We start from the raw sequence: 18,800 nt of genomic DNA on the forward strand, positions 1-18,800 counted from the left end.
GTCAACACCGAAGAGAGTCAATGTATGTGTGTATGTGGGGATATTTGAACAAGAAGTATTTGTAATGGACACTCACATTCTGAGAGTGCATTTACACTGAGGTAAAACCACTTGATGGCTTTGGGTGCATATCTAGAAGAGGTGCAGGTGGGAGTAGAGAACCATTTTTCTCTAGGAAAGTAATTGACTTGCGCAAGAGTCATGGGATAAAGTCAGTGATCAGTGGTAAAAATGCAGAAATGTTGCAATGGAATCCCACTGGAATCTGTTTCGTACGATGTTTCTGAATGACCTGGAAATGGATTTGAGTATTTCAGTAATTCAGTATTTCAGTATTTCACTGACAGCCTTGTGGTTATTTAGGTCAGTGAGCACAGGCTGATAAAGTATTCGGATGAAGCCTTTACAGTTCGGAGTGGCAGGTGATTAACACCTGAAGCTGAATATAGGTATAAATAAAGGGATAAAAAGCAAATGTTAGGATATGGGGGCTAGGGGGAGAACCACACAGGAACATCAAATTGATATCCATCTGTACAGTCTACTCTTCACCTTTATCAAGGAGATCTGTAAAACTGTGAGTTTTACAGTTTACGGAAAAGGGAGAACTGTAAACTGCCTTCTCAAGTGAAAGAAGTTGGGGATGTAAAATGAAACTGAGAGGTGGGAGGTCCAGAAAAAAACCAAACAGAAGTAATTGTTTTCATGAGACACAGCAATCCATGGTGCAGGCTGTCATGGCTGTTAGAAGTTTAGCTATTCATAAAAAAAATCAGTGGATACTGATTTTTTTCCACAGAAGAGGAATCAAGCCAGACCTTTAAATGTGAAGTGCCATGTACTCTCATGCTGCTTCCTGGACATGTCCCTTACTGGGAATGAGTTTTCCAAGTTAAACAGATCTGCTCCTGAGACAAAGGGGAAACAGTTCTTTATCTCTTGTTTGAGCCCCACAGATGAAGTTGCATCTTGTCTTTGTCTTGGTGAATTTTTGACAGATCAGATAGCTGTTCTGGTCTTTCATTGAAGATTTAGTTTATGTAATAGCAGATTTACCTACTGAACAGATCAGTTCTGAGTGTGTTTCTTGACTTACCTGATACTTCTGTCTTGCAGAAAGCACCTCTACTGCTACATTATAGACCCAAAATGGACTTGCTGTAAGAGAACTTTATTGTCCTTCTGGACAGAGTTTTTTGCAGAGACTATCATCTGGCACCTTCTTAGTGCATCACTAATCACATCACACAAACCAGCCGAATAATTTTGGAAGACGAGGGCTTTCATAGTGAACTGTCCTGAATATTTCTTCTATGGATGTGTAACTTAGACTCCTGGGCAGAAAATATTTATACTTTTTTTTTTTTGTATGGAAGAAAGAAGTCTCAACTCAACAAGACACTACCAGCATTAAGTTTACAGATACTGAAAACACTTCACAGTTCCATGTAGCTCAGCCTGATTTGTCTCTTACAGTTACACAGAAAAAAAAAGTTAGAATGTTGTGGGGTGATTTAAATATGTTGCTTTTGACACCAAGTTGCATTTAGTTACTTTTCGCATTCTGAATCTTTAAAAACTATATTTTTGCAAAGTGTTATTGTCTTATATAGTATGCCTGATTGCATTGGCTTTATTCAAGTTATTCTGTAGAGCATTGAACATACTTAATGATACAGTGACTGGTGATAATTTATTATGCTGCATTGACAACTTCAGAAAATCTGGGAAACCAATAAATTTGTCATTTTTGCCCAGTTATTGCTTTCCCTCACCTTGTGTTTTAATAAAGTTTTGATACTTCTGTATACATGTTAATTTGGGAAAGAGTAGTAGAAATAATTTCAGTTGATTTTAATGTGCCCTGATATTTTGCTATGGTATAAATTGCACCACTTAATGACAAATACTCACAAGTGCTAGATTTGTGAATTTCTTAAAAAGCAAACACTTCTTTTGTAGTTGTGGCTTGCAGAAATCAGTTTTTAATTTAGAGAGAATTTGCTGTCACTAGCTATTGAAACAGTGGCTCTTGGACAATTTTGGGAGCATTGCAGACCTTTCATTTCAGCGATTAAAATTTCCTTAGATATTATAAGCAACTTTATATTTCCTTTAGCTGTCTTCTGATGAAACTATAGCATTTTCCTTACTGCAATTCCTAGCTCACTTGGGGTAGGGTGGATGGGGGAGTCAAACAAGATTATTTTAGCACCTTTTGGCCTTAACTGATAATTTTGCTTGCATCAGCCCTAATGGATGCAAGGTGATATACACACACATGTATATATGGGTACATACATTTATATACACATATAACTATATATGTTCTAGAAAGCACCCTCAGTGGCACTTAGCAGGGTTCACTGCACTTTTTGTAGGGCTTTTTGAAGTAATTGGCTTTTTAAAAACAGTAGTTGAAAGTGATTTCTGCAAGCTGTATACAGTATGGCACGTATAGTATGACTGTGAGAATATTTGTCTGGCACAGGTGTCAAGTCACTGAAAACAGTCTATGCCATATTATTGGCAGCTGGAAATAGTTAACATAAGTTTGGAAGAGTTTTCCAGTCAGTTGAAAATGCTAGTTGCTGTTTCTGTTGTTAAACCCTGTTATTTTTTGATAAATTGTCTTTGGGTAAGAGAGCAAGTTTGCCTGTAACTACCCTGATTCCTTTAGCTGTGCTCCTTCTCCTCTTCTGCTTGAAAGTGTTACTCATTAACTCAAAAGCTGATGCTGCAAGAGGTTTTATCCAGGCATTTTAGATCTTCTTCCTCTTCCTGAGTTTTCGAAGCACCACATTTATCAGCACGTGTCCCTTAATTTCCTTCTTTGGAGTCTTCAGTCCTTCCTTCCCAGTTCCACTGCTGCAGAAGGGATGCCCCAGCATTTTTTACCTTTGAAAAGAGTTCCTTGTTTTGATTAGGGTCACAGGTGTGAACAGGAAGGAAATCAAAAAGTATGTGAGCAGAGAATGAAAGGGAGCCTAATGTATTGTGGAGGTGGAAAGGAGAGCCATGCAAGGGCCAAAACACGCTACTGTCCTTGCAGGTGGAAGTGTAAGAGCTGATTTGAATGTTTAGGTTACACAGAACTCCACATCTGCATTCTTGTGTGGGGTTTTGTGTGTGCGTGCATGTGAGCCATGGAAATGAACTTGGCTCTTATTTTGTCTTTTTTTGTGGACTCAGATGTGTGTATGTTAGCGCTTTTTTTTTTCTGTCTTTTAACATTACTTGAACTGGCAGAAAAGAACAAATGAGTTCATAGGTCTACCATTTTTAATAAACTTCCCCTGAAACAGTGAATGCAGGTAGTATGGATGTGTACACGAGGTGACATTCTGGGCCTTTCTGGTGCTGTTTATGTGGTGGCTGCTGTTCCAGTGTAAACAAGGGGCTGGCGTTGCCTCCGAGGCACTGACAATATGGACAGGACTGTAGGCGTCCCCCCTCTGTGCACCCAGAGTATACACACAGTGACTGTACCTGATGTAGACATAAAATTAAAGCTGCCAGACAGCATTCTGATTAACCACCCTAACCAGGAAATATGGTTTCCATATATATACATGCATGTGTATATATATGGTTTCCGTATATATACATATACACACCTACATATATATGTATGAGATCTGTCTACCTCAGAGAGTGTGTATTGAAGAAACTTTTTTTTATGACTAGGTATTGATGTAGTGCTGTTTAAGTACGTTGGGATTTTAGTACCTCCCTGTACTTTGCAACTGAGAAATTAATTACAAATGCGCAAATTCGGAAGCCTTTCGAATCTGTGTCTTGCTGTAAGAACAGTGTAGAACTTACAAGTTTATAACCACCTTTAGAATCACTTGAATTTGTTATGGTGCTATCAGTATATAGAAAACTCTGTTTATAACTGTGTGGATACATAAATTCAAGCCAGCATTAATACCTACAGCTGGGGTTTTTGCTTATATTTGTGTGTGACTGCTTTTGCAATGTGTTTAATCTGATGAAACCTCACCAGTAAAAAGAGAGGAAAAAAAAAAAAAAGAAAACCAACAAAAAATCCAAAGCCATTCAGTTATTTTTCTAAATCACATGTGACAACATCTTCACTACAGAATTTTTTTCCCTCGGGAGTGATGTGACTGTGTCTGGACCATATGTTAGCCTCAGTAAAAAACTCCAATACCGAGGGAGGTTGTCTTTGGGTCAGAGTCTTGTTTCACTTGTGTGATGCTTAAGAGACAGTTAATTTATATCAAGATATTATTGGGTAAAAAAATTCTGATACTGTTCAAAGTTGAACTAAAATTTAGACTTGGAGGTAGGTGTTTCTTAGTCCTAATGAGATCATGGTGGTTTATTTTGGCTTTTGTGAAGATGCCATTACTGTGAAGTAGTTTTTACAATTTCTTACGCTGGAAAATCATTGCAGTAAAGAAGTATCTTGTTGCATTATCCTCAGCAGCAATGAGACTGATGAATGATCCATGCTCAGAGTCTCATTAAATATAGTTTCATTAAAAATAAAGAATTCAGATAGAATATATAATATTAAATTTAAATAAGATTTGGAGGTTTAAATTTTAACTTTATAAAATTATTTATTCTACTTTAAGCCTTCTGTCTTATTTTGCCATCCAAGTGTTTTTTGTTTCGGTGGTCCAGCTTTATTTACGGGCATATAAAATGAAATTGTAATATGTTTTTACAAGCTTCTTCCTTTTACATTGAGTTTGAGTAGCTTTCATTTCTATGTTTTTGTTTTGTATGGATAAAGAGCATTACTTATGCTTTTGTGCAATAGGTTTGAAACATGCATTTATTAGGCATATGTTTAAATTGTAAATGTAGCATCTATTTACCATTACATTTAAAAGGAATGTAGACAGCTTTTCTCACTTGTTCAAATGGGGTTTTATTTGGGGCTATTATTTGGGGGTGGGTGGGTGTGTTTTTTGATTTGTTCCTTTTTGTTTTTATTTCAAGAGTGAAATAGGGGATTTAAAAAAAATGTGTAAGTACAAGAACTATCTGTCAGCAATATTTTAAAATAAATGATCTTGCAAGAAACCTTAATGTGAATTGTGGAAGCAATCGACAAGACTTGCAGCCTATCTGAAAATGTTTTGTGCCATTGTTAGGTCTGGTATATTTGTGTACCATCAAACCTGGGAATATTTATTTTTATTGGTTGTGCAATAGCGTACACAACACTATCACCTCAGGGGATATGGGACCATAAAAAATATCAGACTACAACTATAATGGTGCTATTTTCTTTTCCAGTAGGCTATGAGCCTTTGAAAGCTTATCTGGCTCTTACTGTCTTTATAACAACATAGTTAGTCCTAGGGGATTTACTGATCTTTTTTCTTCTGCTGGATGATAAATATAACTTGCGTATTTTACAGCATTCTGCGTCTTACATTGAGCTAAATATAATAGGAAAAAGCCAACCAGTCTGTACATCAGTGAGATGAATCTTCAGTACTCAAAATGCATTTTGTACGGAAGGCTTTACTGAACAGAAAGATCAAGTTTCTGTTTTTCCTCAGGTAATCAGTTTGGATGTTTCACCGGAAACATTAATGCAACCTACTCTTCAGTTAATCTGCCTAAAGTTGATAACAGGGAAAGAAATTGTCCCACACAAGAGAATCTCTACGTAAAATACAATTAGCTGCAACTAAGGTCATGAGATCTGTTGTTGAAGTAAAAGCTGCAGAGAACAACATTAAAGAACATGGAACAATGCTTCAATCCCTGCTTTAATCAAAAACTGCAATCAGGACAAAAACTATCTAGGAACTTGGGTCTTGTGGCAAGTCAATAGGTAATGTTTTACTGTGAAGTTAAGGCTTATTTATATACAAACTAAAGGTATGGCTGTGCTGTTTGATCCGTGTTTGACCATACTTGGGGCTCTTTGGAGATCTGTTGAAACCACAATGACCTGTCCACATCCTGGTGGTAGGGTAGGAACTAAATGTCCAGTTCTTACGTGGGTAACTTTACTATTAACATGGATGGTTCCACAGAAACCAGCGGGGTCATTCATGCGAATGGATAGGTGTGGCTGAAGGAAGGAGCTGTGATTTCTGAATGCTGATATTCCACTATTTTTAACGTTTATTTGAAACTGAAAGTATTGGTTTGATGGAATCTTGAATTCAAGTGACTTATCTGGACATAAGGAAAGTTTGTTCTTCTGCAACAAGGTTATTTTACAGTTAAGGGACAATAAGCCAGTGCAACCACTAAGCCTTTTTCCTCGTGTGGCATAATAAAGATTCTGGAACTGTCACAGTGTAAAACCATATTTTTGGCTTAGCTTCATTTAAAAGTTTACAATTTTTTATGCTTTGTGTTACTGTGTAATTTCTGTACTACTGGTGGCTAGTTTTGTCTGAATAAGCCTTTTGGGGATTAATGCTTAATGTTTTGATTTTATGATAGTGAAGCTTGTATCCAGTGTTTTGCCAATGAATATTATATGCTTGTTAATAAAAGCAGAGAAACTAACTGAAATACTGTCAGGCTGGAAGTTATTGTCCCGTTTCCCTCCAAGAACATAAGGAGCTAGCAGCCATGGTAGTACTGAATAAATGCAGTGTGACTGAAGCAGAGGTGGTATGGCATTGCATTGTTCATTATCAGCCTTTTACTCAAAGCACGAGGACGGCCCAGAGTGCTGCTCCTCTGCAGAGAATGGCAGTATGTCTGGTGACAAGTGTGTGGCGAGCAACTGCCACACAGGAAATTAAAGGGCTTCAGCCCCCAAGAGGAAAAACACCATTGTTTTGGTGTCTTTGTGGATCTGGATAAAAAGGTACTTAACCTGACCTGTCTGTGTTCCTTTCAACCTTACCCTTACCTGGTGCCGAGGCACAGGGACCTGCTGCAGCATCCTGGAACACAGACGTTCACTTAGGCAGGTGCTAAATTAATGTGTGAAAATGCTTTTCAGGTTTCCTTTTACTTAAATGTCCTGGTAGGGGGGAAAAACAGGTCTCTAACTTGCAGGAGGCTTCGATTGGTGAACTGAGTATGTTTTGTCTCTGACACCTTGGTGATTGCCCACTGGTTAAGTTGAAGGGCTTTTTTTTTCTTTCAAGGTCTTTATTTTAATACCCCAACAGATCAAAACTATGGAGTTTTTTAGGTAAAATTAATTGAAATGTCTCATTGAGGAAACACCAATATTATCCGAACCAGATGCTACAGCAGTTGAATTTCTTGCAGTAAACCAAACGTGTAGTTTGTGTACTGCTCTGTGTACTGAGAGGGCAGCATGCTTATTCGTGCTGTTGGCTTGTTAGGAACTGCCAACGACTCTGAGTTAGTTTGAAGTCAGGATTTTATTCATACATATATTTCTTATTTACACTCGAGGTACCAATGTGTAATTGTCCCGAGGAAATCAGTCATTTGCCATTTATTAGATTCATTTAAATACCAGCATGAGAGACTTAAAATGGAAAGGTCCCTTTGCCTGTGTATAGTGACTTAAAAGTGAATAAAAGTTACCACTTACTCAGCAAGCATTACATTTTGTAAATCTTCCAGGGTTTTGGTATTAGGGGTTCTAACCCTTCCCTGAACTTTGTACTGTTGGTTGCTTCCACCTCCCTGTGGGTAACCAGTGGTGGGCCTTGCTCAGCCTGCTTCTTTCCTTCTTTGGTTTTCAGAAACCATTACAGGAGTCTAGAGAAGATGTGCCCAAACACAAAGGTTCTGTTTCATGAGAGCATGAGAGATTTTCTGCGCTTTGCGAGTGCTGGAGGAGTTAGGAGATCACTGGAGCTCTGCCAGCAGGAGTGCATAGTGCTGTACACAGGTTGTGGTCTCTTTAATTGGCACATGGATCTTTTAAGGACCTGCTGAGGTTTGCAGAAGGAATGATTACGTGTACACCTCACTCCAGGAATGATTAAAGCACCACCATCAACGTCTGTTGAAAATGTGACCTTTGAAATGGATGTGTAAGTTATATTGTTTCATGTAAAATACACTTGTGAAAAACCTAATCAACAGAAATACATGATGGATCTGAACTGACTCCCCTCCTTACATGAATGTGGTATTAATCTAATGTATAAAGAGTAGAAGCTATTCCAGTTTGACTGAAATTCCCAAGCCTCACAAAAAAGAAGTTGTGCTAATAGTTGTGTTAGCTAGCCCTTAAAGCATAAACCTGCCCTGCAGCCAGTAGGAGCTAACTACGTTTTTAGCCCAGAGATAATTCAGTGTGAGAAAGCTCTAACTGGTATTTCTTGTTTTACTTGTAACTAATATTCTCTTACTTCACTGATTCTTATTCTTACTTACTCTGCTATAAAAATCAGTACTTCCAGTGAAATATCTGTTTGTGCAATAACTTCCTCAGGGTTTCCTTGAGGTTGGAGCAGTCAGGAAAAAAAAATCCATATTAATTGAATATGTGCACTTACATTAATTCAGCAGTTTAAACCCTGGTGTAGATACAGTCACTCAGGATTAAATTATTCTCAACTCACTTAAGCTTAGTCCAGTACTGCATCTGAATAAGTGCCTGAACAGAGGTATGCTGCAGTGCAACTCCCCATGCACCTCTGTAACAAGTCCCTTCATGTCCTTAATGGACCTAATTTAGCTTTCTGTATTCATGATTTAAAAAAAAAAACAAACAAACAAAAAACACACTTCTTTTTAATTAGTTTTTCTTTGACAAATTCAAGCAATGGCCTGGCTTTATTGGAGAAAAAGGTTTGCAAGAATAGCCTGAGAGATTCCCCTACTAAGATTAAGACTTGGACCACATCTGTCTAAATATACTTGGTCATTCACGTGACAATATACTTTTGTCTGTACTGACACAATGGAGAGGTGTTTCACTGAAGGGTTTGGAGTGCACATGTCTATGCTTTGCGTGTTGTGTGATAACAGTTGTATCCTGTTGTGTCCAAACATATCCATGAAAATAAAAACAGAACAAAAGTCTAAGCAAATGGCTCTAACAGGAAGACTGGCTGGGTGGTTTCTCTGGGGAGATGCTGCCCTTACAGCCTTGCCTCTTGTTTTTGGCCCCTGCTTGTAGCATGTAATTGTCTCTTCACGCACCTGAGGGAAAGGAAACTTCATTCCCATGAAATTCTCTAAGGCTATTTTTTCATTTATTTTCTCATTTGATGCAAAGCTCACAGTCCCTTGCCTGAATTTTGACTCCTTTCAGGAGAACACAAAGCCTTTTATTCTGGATGCTCTAAGGCTTCACCATATGAAAGTTTCCATTGATGTGGTGCACAATGCTGATGCAGAAAATGTCTTTACTTCTGGTCTCTTCTGCTGGTTCTCAGCAGGGTGCAGAGTGTAAGTTCTGCATTGGCATATTTTGTAATACAATGTATTGTCCAAATGCTTCTGTTTTCCCGGTTAAGCAATGCCTGTGTAACCATCTGCAGTTGATTGTATTAGCATTACTTGGATTATTGTTTTAAATGTATTTTGCTGATTTCTGAAAGTGCCTGGAAAGAGACTGATAGTACAGTAGTGTACTTGGTGTCAAGTAGTATGCATTCATTGGACCTGCTTTCACATCCTCTGGAAAAGATCCCTTTCTCTGTTTCATATCTGTATTGCAGACTGCAGCTGCAACATCTGAGACTTGGTGATTTCAGTTTTTTCCTCCACTCAGCTTTGAGGCTCTCTCTAGATTTAATTGCAGCCAGCATTGCTTGAAAATGGTCATAATGCTGGTTTGAAACAAAGACCATGAGTTATTGTTTCTGGACCTTCTATCATTTTCACCTCAGCAGATATTGTCTGTCCTGACTCAAGAGAGAACAGGCTTCTCCCTCTGGAGAAAGTCTCCTCTTTCCCTAGAAAACAAGCTGTCACAAATCTGTTTGCATTCTGATATGGCAGGCACTGCTTCAGCGTTTCTCTCTCCGAGAGCTTTTCAAGATTAGAGTATCTTGAAATATATCTGAAAACAGACGAGGTTTATATACTTCTACTCTGGTTCAGAAAGGCTCACAGAAGCTTTGCTAGTTTTAGTCAGAATGGCTGAAGACTAAACATGTGAAGAGAGTTGCTAGCATGATTTTCCACAATTCATGGGAAGAGGTTGGAGCTGCGTGTAGACTAACACACCAAGTGCCTGGAATATACAAAATGCCCTTTTTGTAGCTGTGGATCTGAAAGAACAGCCACTGTTACATAACTGATAATAGACTTAAAGTCAAAGGTAAAAAATGGAATTCTACAGGAAATCCTGAAGGTCCTCAGAAAGGGTGAGCAAACATCCTGGTGACCCAGCTGCCCCCAGTGCAGTATCTGGTGCCAGAAGTCCTGTGGCTGTAAGGGAGTCAGATCCTTGGTTAGAAACTCTGAGGTGCCCAGTCACAGCTGGTGGGGAAGATGCTGTGTCCTGGGGTGCTCCAGGGTCACTGGATCACCTCTGAGTTGATCAAACAACCAGTGGGAGTGGTAAGCCCAGGAAGCAGAAAGAAGGGCATCTAAACACCAGGACAACACATAGTTTTATGGATGGCCACTGGCCAGACAGCCTCAGGGAGGAGAAGCCATATCTTTCACAGAATGGGCAATGCCACATCGTCAAAGTGACAGCTAGGGTGCAGTCTTAACTGGCAAGTCAGTGGTCCACCTGTCATCCCCCTGACAGATCAGTTTTATCAGAGATGCACGCAGCTATTTTAGCACTGATTGAAGGCCACTGGCAACTAGATCCCACCCATCTGCTGACAGGAGCCTTGGGATCACAGGTCTGCTAGATTTTAACATTTAAACAGGTACTACTCCTGCATTCAAAGTTCTCATAGGTTTATACTGTGTTCAGGCTCTTTGCTTATTTCACTTTTGTAAGTCGTCTTGGTCTTGGAGTCCAAAAATGGCTCTGATTATTTTAGAACTGGGTTTTCCTGATTTAGCTGCAATTTTTCTTTCTTTATCAAAGAACACTTTAGTTGGTTTTCCCTTATCTCTTTCTGCTTCCCTTTAGGGCACCTCACATCACACTATGGCAGCTCCTTTCCAAGATTTTTTAAGGTCTGGTTCATTCAGAGATTGTTAATGCTAACAGGGCAGTGTTGGATTTCTTAGCTGGCCTCTCTGGGAGAAAGCAGTTGCACCAAGGTGTGGTGGATCCATCCTCTGAACTGCAGCAGTCAGAAATTCCCTTGTGACTGCAGGGTCTAGGGATCTGCAGAGCAGTGGGTGGGGTAGATGCTGGCTGCAGATAATCCGATACACACTAGTGGCAGTTGATTTTGCCACATGTACACTGGGTTATATGCTAATACAACACTTTCACCATAAGAATTATAATTCAGGAAGCCTCTTGGTTTTGTTCTCCATGGTGCATAAACCCAGCTTCTTGCTTAGCAGGCACGAAAGCTCAACTGTATGGCTTTCCTTGAGGCTTATGCATTTGTTTGATATCTTAGTGTGCAGCGGGTTTCTATTCTAAATCTCTGTTCCTTGCCAGACATTTGCCCCTTCTTTTAAAGCAGGCGAAGTTATCCATACTGTGCAGCAAAAGAACCAGATGCTGAATAGCACCCTACTTGCAAAAGTGTGTTCGTTTTCAGTGATGCATCCATGGTAACACAGGCAAATTTTAGGCTCAGTGAAGTTTGTTGAATACTGTCATCTTCCTCTCTCTGTCCATACTGGAGAAAAGTTCTCTTTGGCTGCCTTCTTTAACTTCCTGATGCAGTCTTGCTGTCAGGGTTAATCACTGCTTATCCTCATCCTAATCTGCCCCTAAACTGATCAGTGCAGTCCAGCATACAAAGCTGTGCTCACATCCCAGAGCTTGGTTCCAAGTGGAAGAGGTGCTCTGAGAGAGCCAAGTGAGATGTATCCGGTCAACAGAGCAGAGAATAGACTGAAATATTTTGTTACTCAAAGAACAGATTGATAGCGTCGGTCTTTAGGGAACTAGGGAAGAGCAAAGTTTTGAGAAACCAAGGGTGAAACAAAAACTCAGAACTTGCACTGTTAACAGAACATGCAGACTGCACGTGCTTGTGCATGTTTGTGTGTGCTGGGGCCTCTGAACTGCACTGTAGCCCTTCACAGAAGAAGTTCAATCACTACAAGGTGGATCCCTCAGCCATCTGGACTCGGGCTCCCAGCATGTCCAATAGCTGGATCCCAGTCTCCCCAGTTGCTGTTACTTGGCCAGACATGCCTTGGAGGACACAGCTCCATTCGAGTTGCTGGGACTGACCATTACACACACATGACTCAGGACCCCTCTTAGTAAGATGCTGAGTAGGCACAGGACATGCCAAGGTGTAGGTACTGACCAGCCAACTATTTACACAAACCTGGCCCTTTTAAATCCCTGTACCTCTCTGTTTTTCTGTGTTTTTTCGTCCCCAAATCACCTAAGCCTCTCCTTTCTTCTGCCTTTGTTTAGTCCCCTAAACATCTCATAATAGGTCCTGTACAACCTGGAACTGCTTTTTCCTTGCATCCCAAAAAATGTCCCATGGTCATAGGCAGCAATCCCCCCTCAGACACCTGATCTGTGGAGCTGCTCCTGGACTCATCATGGTGGGTATCACACCTGAACACTGGGCTTATGGTTCTCCTTGGACAACCCTGGGAGGGGCCAGGCAAGGCTGCTCAGGAGTATTTAATTTGCCCGTCATTGTGTTCTGTGTCAGAATTGAACAGAGGTTAAAAAGTAAATCATTCTGGTGCAAAAGTGATTTGGTTTTGTTGCTGTGGATATGCAGAATAGCAGGAGAGGTATTAGGCAAGAGCTGGTTGCAGGCATTGCCCACGTCTTATGTTGGAAAGATTGGACTGGATGCTCAGTACTGCAAGTCATCCTTGCATGGGTGATAAAGCACATCTCAGCTCAGCTGCAGTCAGACTTTGTGGTTTTATGAAATTTCCAAGGCATTTTGAATAAGCTCTCTTTAAAGCCCCCACCTACTCTGTAGAGAAGGAGAAGGGAATTACTTTTAACATTATCCTTGGCATGCCTGTGTGAAATACTTCCCACCTCTCTATAATGTGGTGGCAGTGCTCATCTCTGCAGGAAGAACAAATCTCCCTGGAAAGCCTCTGTATGTGATCACCACTAGGCCTGGTAAGTGCTTTGCACGTATTCCTCCCCTCATATGTTCGGCTTTGCTGGGGATGGAATATATTTCTCTAAGGCAAGAATAAAGGATTATGGCTGGCAAAGTAAGTACAAGCTGAGCTGCCCACAGGCTTTGAGTGCACTAACAGCAGTGTGGCTCTACCTGATGGCTTTTCAAAGCAACAGGCTTTCTAGACAGACTGGAAGTGGGGTCACAGTCAGGGGTAGACTGTTTGTGTAGTGTGGCAGGAGGAAGGGTTGACATTTAATGAGCACTTAAACTAACGGCTGTTTTTGTGCTATGCCTCCTCCTGTTTTACATCCTGGGGCTGTTCATGCTAATACTTTTAAATGCCAATTTTATTGAGCTAACTGTGGGTTCTGTGGAGCACATCCTAGTCCAGGGAGTGGAACAAAAGCAGAGCTTAGTTTAATGTGATGTTTGATGTCTTCCCTTCAGCCTGGTCAGCCTTGCATTCCTTTTGCCATTTTGTGAAACTTCCCTCATCCACCTATGCTTTCTTTGTGCAGTCTGTGGGCACGAGGGTACTTCAGTGGGTTTGGCTCTCTGGTTGCAGTATTGGACAGAATGAATGGGGCTGGAGACAGAACAAGCAGAGCTCTCATGATCTGCTTGGCAGTAAGCGTGGAGGTGCTTGAATAAAGCTGATCTTTCCCAGCTTTGCAATAGAAACAGGGTCTAAGTTAGTTCAGTCCTGGAGGTCTGGATCAGTTTTGGGCTCCTCCCAGGCCTTCATGAGCTTTCTGGAACATGACCCAAAGCTCCTCTTTGCAGGACAATGTCTTTTAACTGGTTTGTGCTGGAGGAATGAGCAGCATATGCAGAATGTCATGCGCTGACATAATGAAATATTTCAAGGGCACCTCAGATGGCTGGGCTGGTTATAAATAGCACTAGAAGAAGCTGCATGAGAGTCACACAAACCACTTCTAAAAATCTCTGCAAGGAAGTATTTTTAATACCCACCCACTGCAGTTTCATTAGCACCACCTGTCTGACATTTGGAGAAAGACACAGATGATGTTCTCCAAATATTTGTGGTACCCTAAGAAGCAATGCATGCAAGTGACTAAATATTCATTGTGTCCCATTATATTTAAATATTTCTTTTTTAAATCTGCAGGTGACCATTACCTGCCTTAGAGAGACACTTGAGGACTGCAGGATTCTATGAGCAAATTAACAAATTAATATCTGAAGCAAATTAACTGTTGGCTGGCCCTTGCAAACTTTCAGTTTAGATGTCAGCAATAAACTCAGCTATGGGAAGCCAGCAGAAATTCCTGGGTATTTCATAGCTGTGAGTTGTACTGAACTTTCTGAAGGACTGTTTGAAGTGGTGTGAAGATGGCAGAAAGATGTAAAATTGAGGAGGCTAATCCTGTAATACATTACCTTTGTAATGAGCAGAAAGTCTCCCATCTGTCCCAAGGATCTAGCAGGGGACATTTCTAGCATGCTGTAGCTTGGTGACTGTTCAGTGGATTTAGTTAGGAAGAGTAAATGGAGGATTTGGGACTGATTAGGCTGGTCCCAAAACAGTTACTGAAACTTTCTGCGGGATATAAAAAAACTTTGACAGGAGAATGTCAAACTTTCTGCTGTTTCAAGAACCCTCACCATCAGACCTAGGAGTTCAGCCAGCTACAATAGTGCAAGCTGAGTTCCTGGAGTGGTTCCTGTCTAGGAAAACATGTCTAGTCCCCATCCCATCTTTTCTTACAAGTGAAGAAGTGCAGTGGTTCAGTTAAACCGGGAAGTGGCACTGTTTGAAAGGAATGAGAATCAAGTCTGCCTGTGCAGCTCCCTGAAGGCAAATTCACAAACAGATGGATGATCGGATGGGACAGTGGGATGGAGTGTATGACCTAATCACCAAGGTTGTGAGTTACCTTTATGTGTCAGTACATGAACTCTGAACCAGAATGCTCTGGGGGCGACACCTCTCAATTCAAGCTTTAGCAAAAGACGTGTAATGACAGAAAGAAAGAATCACTGGCTTCTTTACTTCTTGCCCTTCAGACCTTCTCCCAGGTAATTCAGCAGGTTCCTTCCTGCAGTGCCTTTGAAAGGCTTTTACTGTTTCAGAAGGTACAACACAGGGAAGGCACACAAACAGCCCAGTTTTTTTTTCTTAAGGCCTCAGATCTTCTGAAAACCCTTTTCTTCTTTGAAAAAAAAAAAAATTCAGAACTATCAGAAATGCTACTGGGAGATTGACATGTGCAAAATTAAAGATGTGTCTCATGTTTTGCACAGTGACCTGGTGGTGCTGTCCAGTTCTATTACATGTGAGTCACAAGACAGGACTGGAAAATTTTAAAGGCATCAGACACTGACTTCTCTCTGAGAAGTCATGATTGTCTCTGAGAGAGAGAGGGAAGAGCCTGGTTCAGCCTCGGGGTGCATTTATTTCACAGTTTCTCCCTTTGTGGGCCACCTACATGAGCCTTAGCATTTCCCCAGCTGATCAAACACCAAATAGTCATGTCCATGGTTGAGTCTGTCCACTGCCTGTTTGATCTCATCCTGCAGCTTTATGGTAAAGGGCTGACACATGACTGCCAGAGGGAGGGCACCAACAGATTGGCCATGGTGTAGCATTTGAACTGTGGAGTCCCTTGTTGTTTTTTTTTTTTTTTTAGTGACTCTGAGACCACTTGCAGCAGCACTTTTTGAAAGTTATCAAAGTTTACTACATTGTGGAAGAAATTGTCCTTTTTCCTTTCCTCTCTCTTTGCCTTCTCTTTTGGGCAGCTATGCTCTAGGCAATGCCATGCTTTGATAAACTGACTGATTGACACGCAGCTCTTTTGGATTTTCAGAAGAAAACCGTCCCTTGACTTGAGTGTCTGTGCAGTTGCCCAGCAGCATGGTGCCATCAGCAGCCAGTGCCACCATGCAGAGCTCCAGGGTCTGGCCAGTGGGCAGGTGAAAAACTGAGCAAAACTTCTCTGTCATCACGGATCTGCACTCTCATTCCATGCAGGCTGTGTTTTTCAGACTGTGGCTGCAAAGAGGTAAAACAGTCCTAATTGCTGAGGTGTTGCTGTCATGAGAATCTTTTCTGATCTTGTTTTCTAGGTTATTTCATTCATTCAAATCTGCTGTAGTATTGTCATGGGTTGCTTTAACAGAAATTCATGTGTTAGATTTCTTTTAGAAAGGCAGCTGAAACGGATAGCTCACCACCCAAACATTTTCGGTGTTAATATTTCTTCTACATTCCCTGACCTGCCAGTATAAACTGCTACTGAGAATTCCCAGCAGAGCTGTAGTAGTAAACATATATATCTTTTGGCAGTCTATAGCTGTTCTATAAATCTGGGCAAAGAAAAATATATAAACATTTCTGAGTAAGGTATGGAGGCTTCAAAAAAACTATCCTTCCCTTTTTGGATAACTTTTTTTACTTAATAAAACATCTTTTGTTAAGGAAAAAGGTGATCCATTTAGCTTTTGGTTATTAGCTTAGCTTGTAGTTGTATGAAAATCTTCAGTGTTTCTTTCTGCATATCCATTCCTTACAGTTCTCTTGAGAATAGCCATATCTCCTCTTGGGAGAATAGTGTATTTAATTAAATACACCTATAATGGCAGTGCAGTGACACACACTTAACTTTTCTCTCCCACACAACCTGCTTTGGATGATGCATTTTCAGTGCAGAAGGCATTTAAGACTCCTGGTCCAGGAGTATTTTTACACAGGAGGCGTATTTTTGTACAGGAATTGCTGTATCCGGTTCTGGGGAAACCTGTAGTTTTGGGCTTTCCCCTTGGTGCTGGCACAAGACTGCTTTCTCACAAGGCTCCTTCTTCCAGAGTGATTCCAGAGAAGGGCAACAAAGCTGGTGAAGGGTCTGGAGTGCAAGTCCAGTGAGGAGAAGCTGAGGGAGCTGGGGTTGTTTGGCCTGGAGAAAAGGAGGCTCAGAGGTGACCTTTTGGTCTCTACAACTCCCTGAAAGGAGGTTGTAGCCAGGCAGGGGTTGGCCTCTTCTCCCATACTGACAGGACAAGGGGACAAAGATGCATCGAGGGAGGTTTAGGTAGGACGTTGGGAGGAATTTCTTCATGGAAAGGGTGATTAGACACTGGAACGGACTGGCTAGGGAGGTGGTGGAGCCACCATCCCTGAAGGTGTTTAAGGAAAGGCTGGATGTGACACTTAGTGCTGTGGCCTCACTGGCACGGGGGTGTTGGGCCAAAAGGTTGTACTCGATGATCTCAGAGGACTTTTCCAGTCTAACTGATTCCGTGGGTCTCCACCCGCACTGCAACCCCCAGCAATCTCGCTGAGTCGCCACACAACCCACCTTTAACAAAATCGCCGTGATATCCTGGAGTTGTAACGCCCCGGACCAGCCCCTTCCCACTGGACAGAGGGAGGCGACGCCTGCTGAAGGGGCAGGTCCTGCCCCGGGTGTTCTCCCCCCTCTCTCCCCACAGGGTGTCTCTGCCCGGAGCCAGTGCCCTCCCTGCGGGTGCCTGGGTGGTGTCCCCTGTCCCCATCCCCCTGTGAGGGTGTCTGGCTGCTCCGGCTGCCTCCGGCGTGTGCGACGAGCCAGGCCAGCTGGCAGAGCTATCCGAGACAACGTCAGCGAAGCTGCTGCGGCACCGATTGATGGCTTTGCCCGCCGCTTGAGTTCCATTACCCAATTTTGCAGGCCACAGCCTGAGAGTCAAACTGCGGTACTGTCGTTTGGGCGGATAATAAAAAAGGAAAAAGGAAAACCTTCCATCACAAGTATAGTCGGGAAATGTCTATTCTGTGTGATGGTACGGGATATGTTAGAATATCTCTTAATTCAATGCAGAATAAAGTTTATTAATCTGTCTTATTAATCTTTTCCTTCAAACTTGTTCTGTATTTACCTTATTTGAGCATGCAAGCCATTGTCTCCTTGCTTTATTAATGCAGAGAATGCCACTGCACCTTTTCCAGCTCTCTTTTTAAATCTGATTCCTTTATATCTTGGCTTTGCTTAGTCTGCTTCCAGACATCAGGTGAAAAAAGAGAATTACCGTTGCCCCAGGAGAGACAGTTTCTATCTTAAATTTCATGCTAAAATGAGTTTTCTGCAAGTGGTCTGATAAGTGTGTTCTTTTTTAATTAAACTTTTCAGCCTATCAAGACCAAGGAAGTCATGTTGGTGATTTAGTACAGGGGAAAGTACAACTGCATATTTTGATACTTGCTTTTCATATTTCTCTATGATTTATTGCAGTTAGATATCTTAGAAAAACTGAGTATCATAATAGATAATTTTTACTGTACTGCCAAGCTGAAAGAAATAAATGAAAATACTTGTTTTCATTGAGAAAAAGTTACAATAGACTTTGAACTAAAGCATACTGCTCCTGGACTTACAGATAAAATATTTTTCTCTGGTTAGGAGTAGTATTTGTCTTCTGTTCTATGTTCTTGTATGGAATTTGCAGTAGGGTGGATTAGATCCTCACATTGTCTATGGAGCTTGTCTTCATTTCCACCTGAACAAGAGACAAGAAAAAGAAGCTCAGAAATGGGAAGGACAAATTGTTTTAGTTTGTGACCATCACATCCCCCCACTGGGGCAGTCACAACCACCAATTATAAGTTTACAGTACTCAGGGACTACTGGTGAGAAGTTTTGAGTGCCTGTGTTTGGAGCCCTGCTTTCTCACCAGAGAAATGAGTAAAAAAGTTGG

At 41.2% G+C, this 18,800-nt stretch overlaps 1 protein-coding gene across 4 annotated transcripts in view; it reads left to right on the forward strand.

Moving 5' to 3' along the window:
* Positions 1–6,519, forward strand: part of PCGF3 (polycomb group ring finger 3) — a 51,578-nt gene extending 45,059 nt beyond the window's left edge. For all 4 annotated transcript variants that reach the window (XM_027902888.1, XM_027902969.1, XM_027903136.1 and 1 more), the window contains one exon: positions 1,117–6,519. In XM_027902888.1, the coding sequence (XP_027758689.1) occupies positions 1,117–1,164 (48 nt within the window). In that variant the 3' untranslated portion in view covers positions 1,165–6,519. The remainder of the gene's footprint in view (positions 1–1,116) is intronic.
* The last annotated feature ends 12,281 nt before the right edge of the window (positions 6,520–18,800 follow it).

Source organism: Empidonax traillii, unplaced genomic scaffold (assembly GCF_003031625.1).
Source record: "Empidonax traillii isolate 1590-97213 ecotype Southwest subspecies unplaced genomic scaffold, ASM303162v1 scaffold2:size4533513, whole genome shotgun sequence".
NCBI lineage: Eukaryota > Metazoa > Chordata > Aves > Passeriformes > Tyrannidae > Empidonax > Empidonax traillii.